General features: G+C 48.4%; 1 protein-coding gene across 2 annotated transcripts in view; it reads left to right on the forward strand.

The window, feature by feature from the left end:
* The window catches only part of LOC138165204 (spermatogenesis-associated protein 6-like), a 117855-nt gene that overhangs the window by 69366 nt on the left and 28755 nt on the right, over window positions 1–19734 (forward strand). The window contains exons 10-11 of one of the 2 annotated variants that reach the window (XM_069093326.1): window positions 5577–5758; window positions 15846–15945. The exons of the other annotated variant lie outside the window; for it this stretch is intronic. Coding sequence (XP_068949427.1) covers window positions 5577–5758; window positions 15846–15945 — 282 coding nt within the window. The remainder of the gene's footprint in view (window positions 1–5576; window positions 5759–15845; window positions 15946–19734) is intronic. 2 annotated transcript variants of the gene reach the window in all.

Here is a 19734-nt window from a genome sequence, read left to right on the forward strand (position 1 = left end):
GTCCCAGAGGAAGGGCAGCCTGGAATTGGCAGAGGTGATTAACGCAAGCCTGGAAGGCCTGCCAGAATCTGAGAGGCTCATCTTTGCCTGTCTTAGTGGCTAGGGAATCTGGCTTGCTCATTTGACAGATGAAGCCGCCCCAGGCAGTGAAGTGATTGCCCACATAGCTAGTGAATATCTGAGGGGGTTAGAGCCTTGGTCCCCTTGATTTCTCAATCAGCTTCCAAAGAATCCAGATTGTTTCAGGGCCTCTACAAAAGGAGAAGGAGGGCTTTAGATGGGATATCCCAGCTCATCACTTCCTCCTGCATGTGCTTTTCCCTGAAAATTCCCCTGCTGGACTGGTTACAGTTCAGACATCTTGCTTTCTGATGTAGTGGAATGACCTGCCAGAAAGTTGGCAGACCTCAGTTTGAGACCGGGCTCTGCCACATAGACCTTGTGGGACCTTGAGCAAGGATCCTCCCTCTCTGTCCTTCACTTTCCTCATCTGTAAATGAGGGGCTGGCTTTAAACGGAAGGGTAGCGCTCCAGAATCCAGAGGCCCTTGTGTCTGGTATTCTCTGAGAAGTGCTCTGCTGTTGAATGACTGCCCTTCCCATTAATGAATCGGTGAGAAAGCTGGGGACAGAAACATAATCAGTGATACCACGAGCCACCTGGGCATGACACAAGACCCAGACTTGTGCTGGTTTCTGATGGTGTCTGGGCCTCGAAGCTAGCAAACGTCAGCACTTCCACCAATTTAAATCTGCTGGGGTCTCCTTGGAGAGCTCCTGCACATGCAGGTCACCCACTTGAAAAGCATTCATGGGGTAGAGACTCTTTATCTAGGACATTTTAATTAAAATTGATTTCTAAAAAGAAAAAAGTTATTGGAGAAAACCATTGTTTGTACTGTCTAGGTAGTATAGCTATCAATTAATTAATCACATTCCTAAGACCTTTAAGCACTACTATTTTCTAACAAAATTTATTCAGGGATCTGAGCATCTCAGAGTTGGGAGGGAATTCACAGGCTGGCTTGCGGTGGCCTGCAGTCTCAGCCTAGAGACCTGCAAAGAGGGGGAGCCTGCCGCCTTCTAAGGCTGCTCAGCCCGCTTTGGGACGATGCTCATTGTCAGGAAGCCTTTACTGACAACAGGCCTAACTCTGCCTCTTCTCTATCTCCCCTCTCCCCTTCCCTTCACCTGCCGTCAGGTTTGCTTCTCCCCTACAGAGATAGCATCCAGCCAACATTGATTAAATACGTCATTGCTGTGATGCTGAGGACCTGGCCCTCAGTCTTTGTGCCCACACTTGTGTGACCTGGGACAAATCGCCTCCCTTCTCTGGGAAAACGGAAAAGTTTCCTTTGCTGTTACATCTGCTGGTTGAACATCTTGTGGTTCTCCATGGGGTCCTGTCCCTAAGATGCATCTGTCATCCAGGCCCTCCATTGCACAGATGAATTGAAACCAGTGGCAGAGCAGGGCCAGAGCAGAGCTACTCCGAACTGAGGAATTTCGATTCAGATCTCTGTCGCCTTGAGGGGTCTGCACCTTTCTGGGCCTGTTTTCTTATCTTGAAAAGGAGGCATTTGGGCTTCCCCTCTCAGGTCCCTTTCTGCTCCTATGAGTCTAGGAAGCCGAGCCCTCAGGCTCCCTCCCCTGCACTCTGCTGTCTCTGCACAAAAGAAGATGACAGTCTGATTCCTGTTTGGTGTAGGGCAAGGGAATAAGGAATGACATACACAGACACAGGTGACCAAAGGAGAATATGACAAATGCATCTTGTGGTTATTTTAAAGTCCTTGGATGAAGAGGCAGGTGCCTGACTACAAGACCAGCTTCTTGGTTCAGCCTAGACCAGCCTGTGCTTATTCATTTACCTGCAATTTGGAACATGTGTGTGCCCCTCCCCTTCCTTTGAGCCTTCTTTTCTTTCCCTGTGATTTCCTGCTCCTCCATAGGTCTTAGCTACACCTGGAATATGGAATTTCATTCTGGGCCCCATGGGCTGAGGAAGAACTTGATGGGTTGGAAATTGTTCAGAGGAAGGCAGCCTGGAACAAAGGGACCAGATATGATATCTGCTGAGTGGGGCTCTGCCAAGGTGGGGGTGGTTAGCATCCAGGAGAAAAGACTTGTAGAAAGGACATTTGTAACTGTGAAAAGAGCCCTGTGGGTTCAAGTCAGACTCACTGGCCTCCTGGCCCTTTCCAGCTCTGAGGCTGTGTCATTGGAAACATCCAGTGGGCCTTAGAATGAAACTGGAAGAATTTTCCCATCGGTTGGTCAGTATCTATGAAGCACCTACTGTGGGCCAGGCCCTGGGTTCAGAAGGAAGCCCTGCTCTCCCGGAGCTGTTTTTTTTAATTTTTTGAGTCACACAAAATTTTTTATTTTCCCAGTGAATATAAAAGTCATGTTTACACTATACCATGATAGTATGTCTAAAAATTGTACATACCTTAATTAAAACATACTTTATTGCTAAAAAAAATATGCTAACCATCATCTGAAACTTCAGTTAGTCATAATCTTTTTGCTGGTGGAGGGTCTTGCCTCGATGTTGATGGCTGCTGACTGATCAGGTGGCCTAGCTTCTGGCCTAGCTTAGCTTTTGACATACCTTCCTCATTAAGCTTAATTATTCCTAGTTTTTGATTTGAAGTGAGAGACATGGGACTCTTCCTTTCACTTGAACTCTTAGAGGTCATTGTAGGATTATTCTATTCAATCCTTTCAGTTGTGTCCAACTCTTCATGACCCCTTTTAGGGTTTTCTTGGCAAAGATGCTGGAGAGGTTTCAGAGCTGTTCTTTAAGTGGAGGAGAAGACATGGGCATGTGTAAGTGAACACACAATGTACACAATACATGCAAGGTTATTTCAGGAGTGGGAGGCCCTGGTAGCCACGAGCTTGGGAAAGGCCTCATGGGGTATGTGGCGCTGGGATTCTCAGAGGCAGGGATGAGAAGGGGGGGAACAGGCAGGGGGACAGGTGTGGGGACAGAGCTCATAGGTGTCTGGAAGAGGAAGAACGTCTGTCTTCTGGAAGGGAAAGTGCTGTGGACTAGTACTTTTCTTTCTTTTAGAGGCCATAGAAGGTGAGTGCAGGGTTTTGAGCAGGGCATGACATCCTTAGATCCGTTAACTTCACAGTTAGATCCACTTAGCTCCATGAAAAGACAGAGAATGAAGGCAGAAAAGGAAGTTAGGAGAGGATTTATTAAATGCCTACTATGTACAAGGCATTGGGATGAGAAGAACAAAACAGGCTCTGTCCTCAAGGTCCTTACATTCTGCTTGGGAAGCAACAACATGCATGCAGATAAATCAACAGGACATTTATCTAAAGTAAATTCAAAGTAATTTCTGGGCTAGGGGTTACTTGAGCCTGGGGAGCGGTCATGAAAGCCTGGAGCTAGGAGAGGAAGAGAGCCATATAGGAGGTGCTGTCAGGAGAGGGGACTAGGCAGGATCACCAAGAGCCTGGTGGTGGACAGGCTGGGGTGAGAAGGACGATGCCGCCCTTCTGTCCTCTGATCCAGTATAAGCCAGTTCTTTTCCATTCCCTCCCCAAACTGGTACAGGTCTTTTATCAATTCCTAATTGTCCAAATTCTTTTCTTTTTTCTCCCCCTTGATAAAAAGCAGTTTAGGGGATGAATGTAATATCTCTGTGCCAAGTAGGGAGACTCAAGGATTAATCACATAGTAAGATTTTCTTTTCTTGCCTCTACCAACTTCTCATGGATAGAAAGGGGGATCCAAGAGGACAGCTGGCTAGAGGAGCCTGTCAGAGGGCAGCTATGGCAGCTACTTCCTAGGTAGGGGCCCCTTCCAGGCCTCCCCAAGCACAGCTCATCCACCCTGGGTTGGGAACCTGGAGATGGGATGCTCCCCCTATTCCAGGCACAGCCCTCATTACTCAGAAGCTCTACCCCATGCTGGGCTGCAGTCTGTCTCACGGCCGCATCCCCCCATTGCTCCCAGTTCTGTCTCCCAGGTTGAAACCAAATGGCTCTTTTTGTGCCAGCTAACTAAGTCCCTCACTCCCCTGCTACAGTTGCATTCTATGGGCAGAATTCAAATAGTGCCTTTCTTGCTTTTCTGCCCTGCCTCCTCTCCTCACTTTAAGCTCAGCAATTCTCCATGAATACTGGCTTCCATTGATGTTTGTAAAAGGCCCCTGCTCAGCCCTGGACACATAAAGACTGAGTGCCCCACACCAGTGGTCTGTCCAGGCTCAGTAGCAGACCAGGAGCAGAGCACAGAATCACAGCTATCCATGGCTATTCAAGGCTTCTGCCAGGAGACCTTTCCAAACCCCCTTAGGTAGTTTCTCAGGGATCACTGTATTTTTCATTTGACTAATGTTGCCACATACAAAGTCCAATGGGCAAAAGACCCAAGAGGGAGGTGGTGGCAGAGGACTTCCTGTCCCAGGGCTGAGGGCAGGATCAGCACTGGCAGCTAATGCTGCAGTCACTGAGTTCAGCTCCCCATTTTGCAGTCAGAGGTTGACCTCACCCTCTTCTGATCTCACATCATGTTGATCATTGGTGTCTGTCTTTGGGCCTTGGCAAAGGCCACCTGATCTGACCTTGTACAACTATAGACATAGCTGCCCTTTCTCTAGCGCTGTGGTGTTTGCCATTCTGTGTCAGATGAGAAGACTGACTGGTTAGGAAAGACTCAGCCTGGTGTCAGAGTCAGGCCAGAAGGCCAGGTCCAAAGTTTTGCTTTGCCATCCCTCTGAGTGGGACCGCGTGTTGCTGGCACTACTTGGCTACTTAAGCTCAGTCTCTTACTCTTTTGATTGTGCTTGTTGACTCAAATTGACTTAGGCTTCTTTGGCTGTTGACCATTTGATACTGCTTGGCTCCCCCCTGCTTCTAGCTGGCCACCGTGAGCAAATCCTTGGCCAGTCAGCCCATCATCACCTTGGACAGCAGCAGGCCTTGGAGCCAGGACATGGCCACATTCTGCCTTTCTCAGATGGAGATGGAGGGCTCCTCATCCATAGAGGGCTCAGCCCCAGTTTCCTGCTCTGTAAAACTAGGATCACAGGTTTAAAGCTGGAAGCAGCTTTGGTCTAGCCCCGTTGCTGTAGGATCTGTAGGAATCTAGGATGTACCAGAGAATCACAGACTGAGTCAGAAATTAAGTCTCAGATATCTCCTTGCTTAGTTAGGCAAGAACTCGAGAGAAATCCTTTCTGGGCCATTGCTGACATGGTCTTCTAGTGATGGGGATGCTCACTCTCTCCAGGGGCCATGGTCTCCTGTGGAAAAGCTCTACTCGCTTGAAAGTTTTGGTGCAAGAGGAAGTGAGCTCCAAGGCTCTGTGAGTCTGGGACCTTTTCCCTGCGGGCACTCTTCCTGACTAGCTGTTGGGGCCTTAAGGGAAGTCTTTTGGCTTTTGATCTTCATATGTGACCTTAGGTAACTCCTGGTCATGCTGTGTGAATGATTGTGGGCTGAAGGAGCCATCCAATGAGTAAGCTTTTGGCTGCACTTTATCTCATGTATGGGGCTTTGGGCTTCTGATCCTTGGGTTCTTAAGCACTCTGCTAATGTGTCTTTTAACAGATCACTAAGCCATTTCATATAAGAGACCGTGAAGACTCTCTTGACAGGTGTGAAGAATGCCTTGCCCCAAGGCCGTCTCGGCCACACCACATGGATAGGGCTCTCTTGGTCCACTCAGCACCATCATCAATGCAGAAGCGTTCTCCCAGTCCAGTGTTCAATCAGTCGACTCTGAGGGAAAGGTGAGGCTGTCTGTGTTCTCCCTCTCTGATCAGGATTCTTAAGGGGGGCTTGGAAAAATCATCTGCCTCTCTAAACCTTTGTTTTGTCATTTGTCATTTCTGGGGAAGCTGAGGCAGTGTCCTGGAAACTTGAGTCTAGAACATCTGGGTTCCAGCCCTTCCCCTTAATAGTCTTGAGACTGGACAAGATCTATAGCTTCCTCGGGCTTCAGCAGCCTCTAGAGATCATCAGAAGGAGAGAAGTGCTTTGTAAATTCAAAGGCTCAGACAATCCAATTGTTGCTTTCTGTAGAATGAGGCACTTGGGCTGAGGGTTCCCCAGGGTCACAGACTCTTAGAGCTGGGGGGGGGTGGCATCTCATCAACGAATGGCCTCCACTAGTAAACCTTGCTTAGCAACAGCTGGTGGGGGAAAGAGTTTGCTGAATGGCACCCAGAGTGTGATGGAGTTGGCCAGTTCATGGCAGATGCTAGGGTGGGCTGGGGCCAGGGAGGCTTGTGTTCCACCTGGATGGCCAATAGAAAAGTGCTGGGGGTACTCCCTGTTCCTTAAGGTCCCATCCAACTTGACCATCTAGGACCTCAGAGGCCTCTGGGCTCAGAGACATGTACCAGCATGCTGCCCTTGAAAATGACTGGGGGGGGGGGAAGCTGCAGAAGGATGAGCCCCTCTGCTGATCTCTGCATTCAGCTCTGCTTACTGTGGCTCATTCAATCTCTGCACATCAGATATCCCCACATGGGGAAGGGAAGGGGCTCCCCGCCCACCTCATCTGCTGATTCCTAGATAGACAGACAGACAGGCAGGCCTCTCCTGAATGGGCCCTGTGTGTGTCCAGCAGTCCTATGGCCCCCAGAACTTTAAACTCTTTAAAGGAACAGCCATGTGAGTGTTTGGGAGCATGGGGTGGAGTTTATACAAGTTCTTAGCTTGCTCAAGGACCAGGTAGGATGTGCTCATTGGCCTTGACTTTTAACGTGATTTGCCTTATTGAGTATGGGAATCCTCCACTGTGGGTAAGGGCTGTTCTGCTCAGTCATGGAAGCCTGCCCAGTCAGGCGGAGGCCCACCCTCCTTCAGGGTGTTTTCTTAGTGCAGGCGGGTAGTCCTTCACTCCTAGGTGGTGCCTGAAGTGTTCCATCTGACACAAGTTGTCAAGGCCCCTTTTGTGGCTTTTGTGCCTGAATCCCCATTGGCCATGGACTCATGGAATGCCAGAGCTGAGGGAGCCCTTGGAATGTTTGATCTGGAGTCAGTCTTAAACTAATTGGTCACTCTATAAGCATTTACTAAGTACCTACTGTGTGCTGGGTGCTGTGCTAGGCATGGAGGATACAAGATCATGGGCCCTGCTCTCAAGGAGCTCAGGGTCTGATAGAGGAGACAACATGCAAAAACAACTGGAATGAACAAGTTATGTAGAGGATAGACAGGACATGGTCAGGAAGGAGAAGATCAGGAACATCTTCCTGTAGAAGGTAGGATTTCAGCTGGGACCTGAAGGAAGCCAGGGAGGCCAGGAGGTGGAGGGGAAAAGGAAGGGCATGCCAGGCAAGGGGCACAGCCAGAGAAGGTGCCTGGGGTCTAGAGATCAGAGAGTGAGCATTCTGTGGACTCTGATCTTGAAAGAACCTTAGGATCATCTAGTCCAAGGTCCCCACTTAATAGATGAGAAACTTAAGTCTCAGAGCTCCTCCAGTGGGCAATATTTCCATCTTTTGCCATCTCTGGCAATTTGCTGGATTTCAAGTGAGATTTTGAAATTTGATTGTATTTCTGTGATAGAGTGAGCTTTCCCGGAATTGAAAAAAGGAAAATCCTAGCAGACACCACCAGTGAATCTATCAGTAAACATTTATTAAATGCCTTCTGCGGGCCGGGCATTGTGCTAAGGGCTGGGGAGGCCAAGAAAGGCAAAAGATGGTCCCTGTCCTCCAGGAGCTCAGACTGCTGAGGGCCTCAGATCCTTCCATCTCCTGTCAGATGGAGCAGATAAAAGCAGCCCAGCGAGTCTCTGTATTGTAACAAAGCCTGAGTCTGACAGTGAAAGTGAATCCAAGGCACAGCCCCCTCAGGGCTGTAGCTGAAGGGCCCCATCCCCAATGCTATCTGGAGACAGTGCCTTGCTTTCCCTGAAAGGCTTTCCAGGAGAGGAGGGAAGAGGAGTGGAAGTCACCCCCAAGGAGGGCATGATGAGGGGATTCCACGTCTCCTGCCCCTTGGCCGTGTGCCTGGGGCATGTGTGTTCTGAGGTGTTTACGTGTTGCCTCCCATGGAGAAGGGGCTCTTGTCCTGCCTTCCCTGACCCTACCCACCTGGGGCGGCTGGCAAGCCTGCAGCAGACCCCTGCTCAGAGGAGACCAAGGGGACGGAAATGACTTATCGAAAGCAACTTCACAGACATCAATTAAAAATATCTGATTCTAGGGGAAAAACACACCTCTAGAAGAAAGGCAGGTTTGAGGGAATGTTGGGAGGGTTTTCTGACCTGTAACTTGAGTCTCAACTTGGAGTCAGAAGACCTAGCCTCGTGATACCTCTGCCTGTCACTGACTCTGTGACCTTGGGCAGGTCTCTTTACCCTTTGGTCAGTGTCCTTACCTCTGAAATGGGGGGAGGGGACCTTTCCAGCTGTTAGTCCAGCACTTTGACTGAGGGGCTTGGAGTGGGTCACATCCCCTCTGGGAGCCTGAGCCTCCTCACCCATGAATTGTGGTCAGTGGCACCTGCTCACAAGAGTGAAAGCCCTTTGTAAACTCACCTGGGCAGAGGGAGTGCTGCAGAGGGGCTGACCTTTCCCTAGCCCTTTAGAGATCAGGGCCTGGGGCTGTAGTGCTCTTCCCCGTAGTTTGGAAGTGGCTTGAAGCCTCACTGGGAAGCTTATCTATAGAGCTGCCAAGGTATTAACTCCCCTAATGTCATTCACTTACTCAGCAGTACATTCTAGAACAGATAGGAAAGCCTTTTTTGGTCATTCAGAGTGCTTCCACTTGGCCCAGCCCACCTTCCTAGCCTCGCTTCCCTTACTGTCCACCAGAGCCGCACTGGCCTTTTTACTGCTCCCTACATAATACTTCATCTCTCATCTCCAGGCTTTTACACTGGCTGTCCTTCATGCCTGGTGTGCCCTCCCTCAGCCCCTCTGCTCTTAGACTATGGTTGATTCCACTGCCACTTCATACATGTGTGTTCATACATGCTCATTCCCTTCCCCCCCCCTCCACCCCTGTAGGTACTGGTACCTTTTCTCAAAAAATCACCCTGAATGTATGCACACAGATACTTGTACATGTATGTACGTGTGTGTCTGCATATGTTGTGTCCCCCAATAACAGGTAGGCTGCTTGTGGAAGAGACAATTTGTATCCCCTGGAAAGGGACACATGGGAAACAGTGAATGCTTCTTGGTTGAGTCAGTCTGCTCTGTGCCCATGATCCCCTGTGCTCTGGGTTGGCCCTTTGGCAGGGGTGCTGCTACGGGGGAACATTGGAGCACCTTGGAGAAGAGAAGGAGGGAGTGTGGGTCATGACCTGGCTCCTCACTTAGACTGGAGCCAGTGGTTCTGAGACTGAGAAGCCTGTGCCTGGTGCCAGTGTGAGAGCCGGGACAGGGCTGCTTCAGTGGGGCTCGAGGGCCAGGCTTCATATTGCTTTGTTTGTCTCCACATTCCCAACACTTCAAAAAGTTCCTAGTACACAGTAGGTGCTGAGTAAGGGCTTCCTGCATTATTGAGTGACATAAAGACAGAGACATTGCCTTCTGTCTGGATTTCTGAACGTGTGATTTCTAGGTAGAGATGTCAGAACTTTATTCATCTACCGTATGGCAGACTCTTCACATGAAAAAATGTGTATTTACATACACATACTCCACAGTGGACTGCCTGTGTTTTAGACCAGAATTTTTTTTCCCCTATCTTCAGTAAACAAAAAAATTAATGTCTTTAGTTGTATTACCAGGGGAGGAAAAACGGTTTTGTCCCATTGATTGTGCTTCAACATGGCTGGCATCTTTAAAATGAATTATAAGCCACTCGCTGATTAATCTGGCTTTTTCTGGGTCACTGAGCAATACTTCCAAAGTGTTTATATAATCTATTGGAATCGATAAACAATTTAAACTGATGTAACTGTCGAATATGTCTGTGTCCCCGGGAAAATTGGAAGTATGACAAAGAATGCAGGTTTTGAAGTTTATTTTGTTTATCTGGGAAAACGGGGAATGAAATTCAATGAGCTTTCCTGGAATGCTGCAGCAAAGAACTGACATCGGCACAAACCTCAGAAGCCGTGATTGCTTTTAAAAGACTTATTAGTGGTACTTGGCAAATGCAATGCATGCCCTTCTAAATGAGGTGCTTTGCTTCAATCCCGTTATAGGAAATAACTCCAATACAACCTAAAATGTTCTCAATATTATGAGATCAGATTTCAGAAGCTATTTTCCTCCCTGAGATGACTTGAAGAGGTTTAAATATTAACATTAGGCCTTAAAATGTGGATTAGGCTTTATAGTTATTACAAAAATTAGACAGCTGAGATACTGGGAAAGCTAATTAAAAAGAAGCTGAGACTCTCTTTAATCATAGTTGGGATTCGGAATTTTACGAATGAGGATGTTAGGGGGTCCATGTCCTTCTCTTGCATCCCTTATCCCACAGCGCAGACTAGTGGATTCTCTGATGGGCCGCCCTGGACCTTGGAGCAGAGCCACTGGGAGCTGCTTAGCTTTTGGCCCCAGTTTCCAAAACACAGGCGTACCATTGCCAGGGATGCACTAGCACCCACTTCTCACATGCCCCAATGGGTGACATTGAGGGGCTGTTGAAAACCCTGGATTTCCTCCTGTCTTTAGAGCCCATCAACGGACTTAGCACACAGTAGACACTTAGCATGTGTTAGTGAATGAACTTCACCAAATTCTTTTTTTATAAATCAATGATCAATTTGGCTGATTTGCACATGGATTACTGACAGCTGCCCTAGCATGAAGATGAATTTGTGATTTGTCTTCTTCGTTCTCATGTGCAAATGTGAATACGTTTGAAGTATGGCATGTATAAAATAGGCAAAGTCTTCAGTAAAAAGCTTCCAAATAAAAAAGCATGAACGGTCTCAGCTTTTTCAAAATGTATTGTCTGAATGAAAGCCGTACACTTAGAGCTGGAATGAATGGGCTTGGAGACTTCCTGGCCTAGCTCCTCCGTGTCACAGGTGACAGTCCTGGCCACTGCAGGCTCCCCAGTCACACAGTTAGGGAGGAGTGGTGCAGGTGTTTGAATTCAAGTCTTCAGTGCCCCTTTGTCCTGGGCCACATGGCCACGCATACGCATGATCTGCATGATAACCGTGAATGGAGTATGTGTGTGTTAGAACTTTCATAGGAAAAAATCAAAAGGGAATCTGCCCAATTTGTTTAGAGAAGTAGAGAAGACAGCTTCCTTTATGTCAGCGCCATTAAACTAAGTCAGCCGAAGGCAGTGTCTTCAGCATCCTTTTGGGGAAAGTCCAAATGTGTTCCTTTACTTAATGTGCTGATCAGATTTGCAGGTTACACAAAACTGGAATCAGAAACTTTCAGAGGGGGTGGCTAGGTGGCGCAGTGAATAGAGCACCGGCCCTAGAGTCAGGAGGACCTGAGTTCAAATCTAGATTTAGACACTTAACACTTACTAGCCATGTGACCCTGGGCAAGTCACTTAACCCCAATTATCCTGCCCTCTCTCCTCCAAAAAGTTTTTTAAAGAATCATTAGCATAGAGATGATAGTTGAATCCATAGGATCCATGGCATCACCGAGCAAAGTAAGATCGAAGAAGAAAAGAGGGCCTGAGACAGAGCCCTGGAAGATATCTACAGTTATCAAGCTGGAGCTGGATGCGAATCCTGGCAGGCTGAGAAGGAGTTCCCAGCTGCTAATGGCTGCCTCTTTCACACGCCTTCCATCCCCTTCATACTCATACAGGTTCATAAATACTTATGCACCTTGTTACTCACATGCTGTCTTTCCCATTAGGCAGTTGAGCCCTTGAGCTTAGGGACTTTTTTTACCTTTCTTTGCATCAGTGCTTAGCACAGTGCCTGGCATGTAGTAAACCCTTAATAAATGCCTGTTAGCTGACTGACATGCTTGACAAGTGGCTGCTGCAGTCTTTGCTTAAAATCCTCCAGTGAGGGGGGCTCTCCCTCCCCACCATGGCAGCCCATCATGTGTTTGTATAGCTCTAATTGTACAAAGTTTGTCATTACATCACATGTAATTCTGCTTCTCGGTGACTTCCAAACTATTGTCCTCTTTGGCAAAGCAGAACAGGCCTTTCTTCCTCAAATAACAACCCTGGCACTAGAATGGATGGATCAGTAAACGTTTCTTAAATGCTTACCATGTGCCAGCTGCTATGCTGAGCCTTGGGGAAACAAAGAAAAAGCCTTGTCCCATCCTCAAGGAGCTTGCATTCTAATGGGACATGCAAGGTAAATACAGAGTTCCTTCCGTCTCCTCTGGATATATCATGTCTCTACATAATTAGTTCCACCTCATTAGAAGGCAGGGACTGGGCTGTTACCTTTCTCTGCAGCTCCATCTCTTAGCACAGTGATTGGCTCATAGTTAGCACCTAATAAATACTTGGATGGCACTAACAGCTGGGGAGCGGGGGAGACGAGGCAATGATGGGAGAAGAACCTTCCTCTCAGAGAAAGCCAGGGATCCTAAGAGTCAGAGGTGGGGAGGGAGGAAAGACACTCTAGGCACGATGAGCATCCAGAACAAAGATGCCAGGAGTACAGATGGAGGCCGAGTACTAGGAACAGCAAATAGGTGAGGAGGAACCAGGCAGCTCAGAGCTTTAAATGGCAAACCAAGTGGCTCCTGCGGAATCTGAGGGATGATAGAGAATCTCTGGGGTTTCTTGAGTGACAGGGTCCAACCTGCACTTTAGGTAGTAACACACTCAGGTTGAGTTGGAGACTTATGGCCAGGAGATCAATGAGAAGACTTTTGCAGTAGTTCAGACAAAAGGTAGAACCCCAAATAGGGTGGTGGCCATGTGAGCAAGGAGAAGGGACATGTTTGAAACATGTTACAGAGAAAAAAAAAGGCAGCGTTTGGCAACTGTTTGGGTACATGGAATGAGAAAGAGAGAGGTGGTAAGGATGAAATGTAAATTGGGAACCTAGGCTCCTTCAACATAGTGGTTCCCTTAACAGTAATAGAGATGTTGAGAAGAGGGCAGTGTTTGGATAAGGAAAAAAAGGTAAGTTCTCTTTTTGACATGTTGAGTTTGAGATGTCTGTGGGACATCCAATTCAAAATGTCCAACAGGTAGTTGGAAGGAAATCAGGAGAGAGACTTGGGCTGGATAAGTAGATCTGGGGGTCATCTGCACAGAGATAGTAATTGAACCCATGGGGCGGCCAGGTGGCTCAGCGAGTAAGAGCACCGGCTCCAGTGTTGGGATGACCTGGATCAAATCTGGGCTCAGATACTCAGCACCACACCCAGAAATAACTGGCCATGTAACCTTGAGCAAGTTACTTAACCCCAATTGCTTAAAAAAAAAGTAATTGAACCCAAGGAAGCTGATGAGGTCACCAAGTAAGATAGTCTAGAGGGACATGAGAATGGAACCTTGAGGGATCCCCACAGTAACTGGATGTGACTGAGATGGAGTGGTCATACAGGTAGGAGGAGAACCTGGAGTTCAATATTGTGAAAAATCAGAGGAAAGAGTGGTCAGGAGGAGGAGGAGGTGCCTGTAGTGTCAGGGACTGTCAGGGTTGCAGAGAGGTCAAGAGGGGTAATCTGCCAATTAAGGAATTGCAGGTAGCTTAGGAGTGGGCAATTTCAGTTGAATGATAGGGTTAGAAGCCAGATTTGCAGAGACTTTAAAAGAGGGAGAGGAAGATTAATGAAGGCATCAGTTCTCAAAAACTTTTTGAAGGAATTTAGCTGAGAAGAGGACAGAAATTATAGGAAGATAGTAGAGGGAAATGGGAAGACCTAATGAGGATTTTAAAATGGGAATAGGGAGAGAACTGGATAGGTTTGTAGGCAATATGGGAGGAACCAGTAGATAGGGAGAGGTTGAAGATGAAAGAAAGGGGGAGGCCGATAGTGGGGACACTCTGCAGGAGAAGGTGGGATCATGGGGACATGTGGGGGGGTGACCTCGACAAGCAGAAAGACCTCCTTATCATTGGAGAAGAGTGAGGGATGACATCAGAGGAATGGGAGAAGAGGAATTCTCTAGGAATGGCCCTGCTTTTTGGTGGAGTATGAGGCAGCATGGGGAGCAGGAGAAAAGGTTTGTAACAGCTGCTATGGTGAGTGAGATTGGCAGACAAGAAGGAGATTGCCTTGTTATGATGAGGGCCCAGTTCTGAGGCTGGTAACATGGTCCAGTCAGAACAGTCTTTGTGCTCTCCTCCAGTTCCAATACGTAGCATGTGACCAAATGAAGGAGGTGAATGCTGGGAGCAGGCTGGCATTGGAGCTTGGTCCAAGGCATGGTCATCAGTAGGATGGTGGTTCAAAGACAGTCCAGATTGAGAAGAGAAGAGGGTGCAGTGATAGCAGGGGGACGATTTAGCACAGTACATGGACTAAAGAGTAGATTGGGCAGCTAGGTGGCACAGTGAATAGAGCACTGACCCTGGAGTTAGGAGAACCTGAGTTCAAGTTCAGACTCAGACACTTAACACAAAAACTATCGGTGTGACCTTGGGCATGTCACTTAACCCCAATTGCCCTCCAAAAATAAAAAGGCAAAAAAAAAGGAGTGAGCAGATATGGAATGGGATATTGGGGAGGAAGTTTTGAGTAGAGTGGACGGGTGCTAGAAGTGGGAGTCGGGAAGACCCAAGTTCAAATCCTGCCTCAGGTACTTACTAGCTGTATGACCCTTGGCAAGTCACTAAAATTCTCAGCACTGGTCTCCTCTCCTGTAAGACGGGGGCTTAATAACAGCATCTCCCTCACGGGGTTATTGGACGCGTCAAATAACACCCAAATGCAGTTTAGCAAATGCTAGATATTATTGGTACCCTTATTGTGTGGAAGCCAGGGTTCTGGTGTCATGGGCGTGGAGACAGTGGGAGGGGGTGGGGGTGTGTATCTGGGCAGTTCAGGGTAAGGTCTGCTGATGAAAACAGAGGATTAAAAGGTTCACAGTCACGACCTTGTGTTCAGACAGTCCTCCCACGTATTGTCAGTGGGGCACATCTGCCATTGTTGTGGCCTTAGCTTTGTTGTCTGGTTGGGAAACCTCAAAGGGGAAGAGCGGGAGGTGGTTTATCCTGACCCAGAAGCCTCTGGGCACAGGAGCATGGCCTTCCCTAGGGCAAGCACTCATCTGTCCTCCAGCTAATGCTTATGTTCCATGGGCCCTAGTGCCACTTCCCACTCCTGTGCCTCTCCTGATTGCCCTCCAGCTTATCAATCCTTATCTTTCCTAAAATGTGGCTCCCAGAACTGAACACAATCATTCAATGACAGTGAACTGCAAGCCTTTCCTGCTGAGCACATGTAGGGCTGTTCCTCAGCTGCCAGGCCACACTCTTGACTAACTCAGCTGGAGCTCTCAGCCCCCTCCTGCCTGTCCTTCCCATCTTTTTCACACTGACCACTGTCTTCCAGAAACCCCGTAGCATTCTGCTCTCAGTTATACCTGAGCCTCCCTTACTGGGAAACCCCCATTTTCCAAGGCAGCTGTGCCAGGATGTGCTGCCCCTCTGGGCCTTATTCTGCCTTTGGAAGTCAGAACAAGGTCAATCCCACTTCCTCCTGTCACCCCTTCAAATACTTGGCTAGCTGTGGCTTCCCCATTCAGTACTTAAGCATTTCATTTTTTAAAATCCAAATGGAGGAAATTCATCTAAATTATATTTTGTCTTTTCAGATTTGACCCAAATATTAGACTTTTTTGCAATCTTTTTGGATCTTGACTATATTATCAGTTGTGGAGGAGGGGTTGGGAAGGAATAATTGTCTGTAACTGGCATTTGGGGATTGAAAAGTGTTCCCTACCTGTCTTCCCACCACCACCTTGTCTACAAATCATCTCTCTCTGTCATTTATGTCTGCAGATATCATTCAGATTGGTGCTCACCTTCAAACTCAGATGAAATACATGAGCGGGTAAAAAATGTATTGAAATCACACAGGGCTCATCAAAGATGTCTATATGTAAGTGAATGCAGCTTCCTGGGAACTCGATATTCGTAAAAGCCATAGTTCAAGATGATATTGAGGCCTAAGATCTTGAATTGTTTTTCTGATGTATCATTCATTCCCTACCTCATATCCTTTCTACCTTCATAACATCTGTGGATTGGCACCCGGTAAAGTCTTAATACACACTCAGCTGCTCACTCTATCATCTGTCTGTATCTCCATCTATCCATTCATCCATCCGTCCATCTATTCATCTGTCTTTCCATTTATCCATCTCTCTATCCCTTTCTATCTCTTGTATATGTCTCCCCTCCCACATGGTCTCCACTGTCCATCTCTTCACACCTGCTCTATGGCAGGAGCTCTCTGCTTGGTCTTCCAGCATCAGGCCTTCCCCCTCTAGTACACTCCACATTGAGCTGCCAAAGCATTTCAAAGTTTAGGTCCATCAGTGTCATCCTTCTGCTCAGAAGGAAGAAAGGGAGGGAGGAAGGAGGGAGGAAGGAGGGAAGAAGCCAGCATTCATGGGCTCCCTGTGACCTCCAGGGTCAAATATAAAATTGTGTTTAGCTTGGAAAGCCCTTCATGCCCTGTCCCCATTCTGACTTCCCAATCCTCTTACACTACTCTCCTGCATGGGCTCCACTAGCCTTCTTACTGTTCCTCTGTCTGTTTGCACTGACTGTGCCCCTGGCCTAGAATGTTCTCTCTCCTCATCTCTACCTCCTGCTTCCTCCAGGATTCAGCCCAAACCTCCCCCGCTCTGTCCTGAGCTTTACCTTGTGTGTTTCATAGGGACCCAGATGTTGGCCCCCATTAGGATATGAGCTCTTCGAAGGCAGGGCCTGGGATTTGGCCTTTTTTTAATAGCCCTGGGTGTGGCACATGGTAGCCACTTAATAAATCCATGATGGCTGACTTACAGGGCCACACACTGGCCCTTCATCTGTGGCAGGAAGATATCTACCCTGGAATCCCCCAACTCACAGAGAGAATGGAAGAAATGGAAGCTTCCCGAAGGCCTTCCCCTCAGGCCTCCAGGGCTGTGGTGTTTTCCTCTGTCTGTTTTTTTTTTACTTACCTGGGCATAAGGCCTCATTTCTCCCAGAGGTTGGGAGCCCCATGAAAACAAGGACCACAACTTATCTGAACTGTTTCTTGCCCAAAACCAAGCATAAGGGTAGGCCATTGTTTGCTGAATTGGTTTGATTTCCTGGAGCTTGGCTGATCCTCCCCCAGGGCACAGTCCAGCCTCAGTGGACCTTGCAGTCAACTTGCCAACCCTCCCCCTTTGACCATGGGGCAGCCCTTCTTCACTGCCTGTCACATGTTACCTCGATGCCCTCCTTATGACTAAACTTGTGTATAAAATTGTTGGTGTTGATATTGTCCATTTCCTATTTCTGTATGCTGGTCTTGTAGGCTGGCCTCTTCCCGATTGTCAAGGACCCTTCCTGCTTTATTTCCCTCCAGACACAGAACTTACCTGTAGGGAAAGGAGAGAAACCGGATTCCATCAGCTGAGCTGCCCACTATCCTTAGAGGACTCTATCCTGAGACCACACCCCAGTGATGTTCACAACCCACCTGAACTTAATCATTAGTGATTACTCCAACTCAGTCTCCTCTTCCTTGTGATTCTGAACTCCTGACTATCATTATTCAAACCCCATTCTCTGTCCCCTACCCTCCGGACTTACTTATCCTACATCTTTTCCTTTCTATCTTTTGACTCTCACTGAGACTTGGTACAGCCTCCCTGGCCTCCATTTCCAGGTTCCCCTGTCACTCATTCTCCTTGGCTCCCTGGTCATCACACTTCCAGGGTCCCACTCTCCCAGCATCCCTCAGTCACCTCTCCTCCTTTGAGGTTCACTCAGTCGGTACTGACCACTCAGTCACTACAGCCCTCCAGGACTCTCCCTTTCTTTCCTCTATAATCCAGTGCCTGGCTCAGGGCCTCTCTCCTCCCCAACCCCTGCCCTCATCCTAGGGAACTTCAGCCTACATATCCATGCCCCCTCAAAACACCCGTCTCCCAGTTCTTCACCTTGCTCATTGCCTATGGCCTCCTCCTCTACCACACCCCAGCTACCCAGACATGTGCCATACTCTGGATCTACAGCCTAATCCATCTTGACCTCTTGGGTGAATCAGTTCAGCTCTGGCCCCCTGCTCCTTTGTCCTGACTTTCCCTGCCAATCCCCAGCCCTGGACCACTGCCTCCATCTGCTGACTGCTCTCCTCTTCGCATGCTCCTGAATGAAGCCGGAGAAAATCACACAACTGCTGACTGAGTGCACGACACGTTTGTGTTAAGTCATGTCCGCTGGCCCTCGCTGTGGCAAGGGCCTCTTATAGCTCCCTCCCTGACACCCAGTCACTAGCCAGCTCTTCCAGACCTTTGTGTCCTCCCTCCCTCCCCCATTCAGCTGAGAACCTTGGCTTCTACTTCCCCCTCTCTCCCATCAAGCAGCCACATAGATGCCTGCTGCCGCTGTCTCCACCTTCACCCATGTCTCTGCTGATCCATCGTCCAAAAGCCTCAGCTTATCTGTGCAGCCTCTTGTTCCATGCTTCTCCTTGCTTTTGTGGCTTCTCTGTTCCATCGTCTCACTCTCATCTGAACAGTCTGGCTTCCGACCCCATCATTCATCTGAAAATGCTGTCTCCAGTATCCAGGATCCCTTAATCGTCAGACCTAATGGCCTCTTCTCCCTCCTCATCCTTCTTGGCCTCTCTGTGGTGTCAGACACTGTCAGTTGCCCCTTCTCCTTGGCTCTGTCTTCTCTAGGTTTTCACAAGGCTTCTCTGTCCCGGTTTTCTCTCTCCCTGTCTCACCTCTCCTCAGTCTCCTTTGCTGAATCTTTAGCCAGGTCATGCCCGGTGACTGGGTGGCTCTCGGGACCCTGTCTCGGGCGCTCTTCTCTCTCTGCTTTTATACTTGGTGATCTCACCGGTTCCTATGGTTTTCATTAAAATCTCCATGCTCATGAGTCTCAGAGGTACTTAGGCTGCAGCCTCTCTGCTGACTTCCAGCTGGCATCTCCAGCTGCCTGTCAGACAGATCTCATCCGATCTCAAACCTTCAGAAGTCCCCTAGTGTAGTCCAGGCACCGTCTTCTTCCCACTAACCCGGGCTTGGAACCTGGGGTTTCCTCACTCATCCCCTGCTCTCTAACCAGTCAGCTGCCAAGTACTGTCGGTTTTGCCTCCGTAGCATCTCTGTCATGGACCCCCTTTTCTCTTCTGACAATGCTGCCACCCTCCAGGGCAGGCCCTTATCACCTCTCCCTGCCTCAAGTCCCTCCAGACCATCCTCCACGTCACTAATGTGATGGTACAGTATATAGAGTGTTGGACCTGGAGTCAGGAAGACCTAACTTAGACATTTACTGTGTGACCTTGGCCAAGTCACGTTGCCTCTGCCTGCCTCAGTTTCCTCATCTGTAAAATGGGGCTAATATTAATACCTACCTCCCAGGGTTGTTGTGAGGACCAAGTGAGAAAATACTTGTAATGGATTTAGGACAGTGCCTGGAGAGTACTATATAAATATTAGTTTTCATCATCATCATTATTCCTCTAGTGAAGGTCTAAAAATAATCACCACTGTCCCCCCATTTGATAAACTCCAGCGGCTCCCTGTCTCCTCTGGGACAAATATAAAATGTCCTATTTGATCTTCCTCCTCCTCCCCCCAGACTCTGGGACCCTGGGGCCCTGGGACATTGACTTTCTTGCTGCTGTTCCTCCTGCCCTCTGGGAGCCGTCACTGGCTGCCCTGAGCACCGACTGCTC

The sequence above is a fragment of the Petaurus breviceps genome, unplaced genomic scaffold, assembly GCF_028583685.1.
Source record: "Petaurus breviceps papuanus isolate PSGF00001 unplaced genomic scaffold, PetGlider_PUasm1.0 208, whole genome shotgun sequence".
NCBI classification, from domain to species: domain Eukaryota; kingdom Metazoa; phylum Chordata; class Mammalia; order Diprotodontia; family Petauridae; genus Petaurus; species Petaurus breviceps.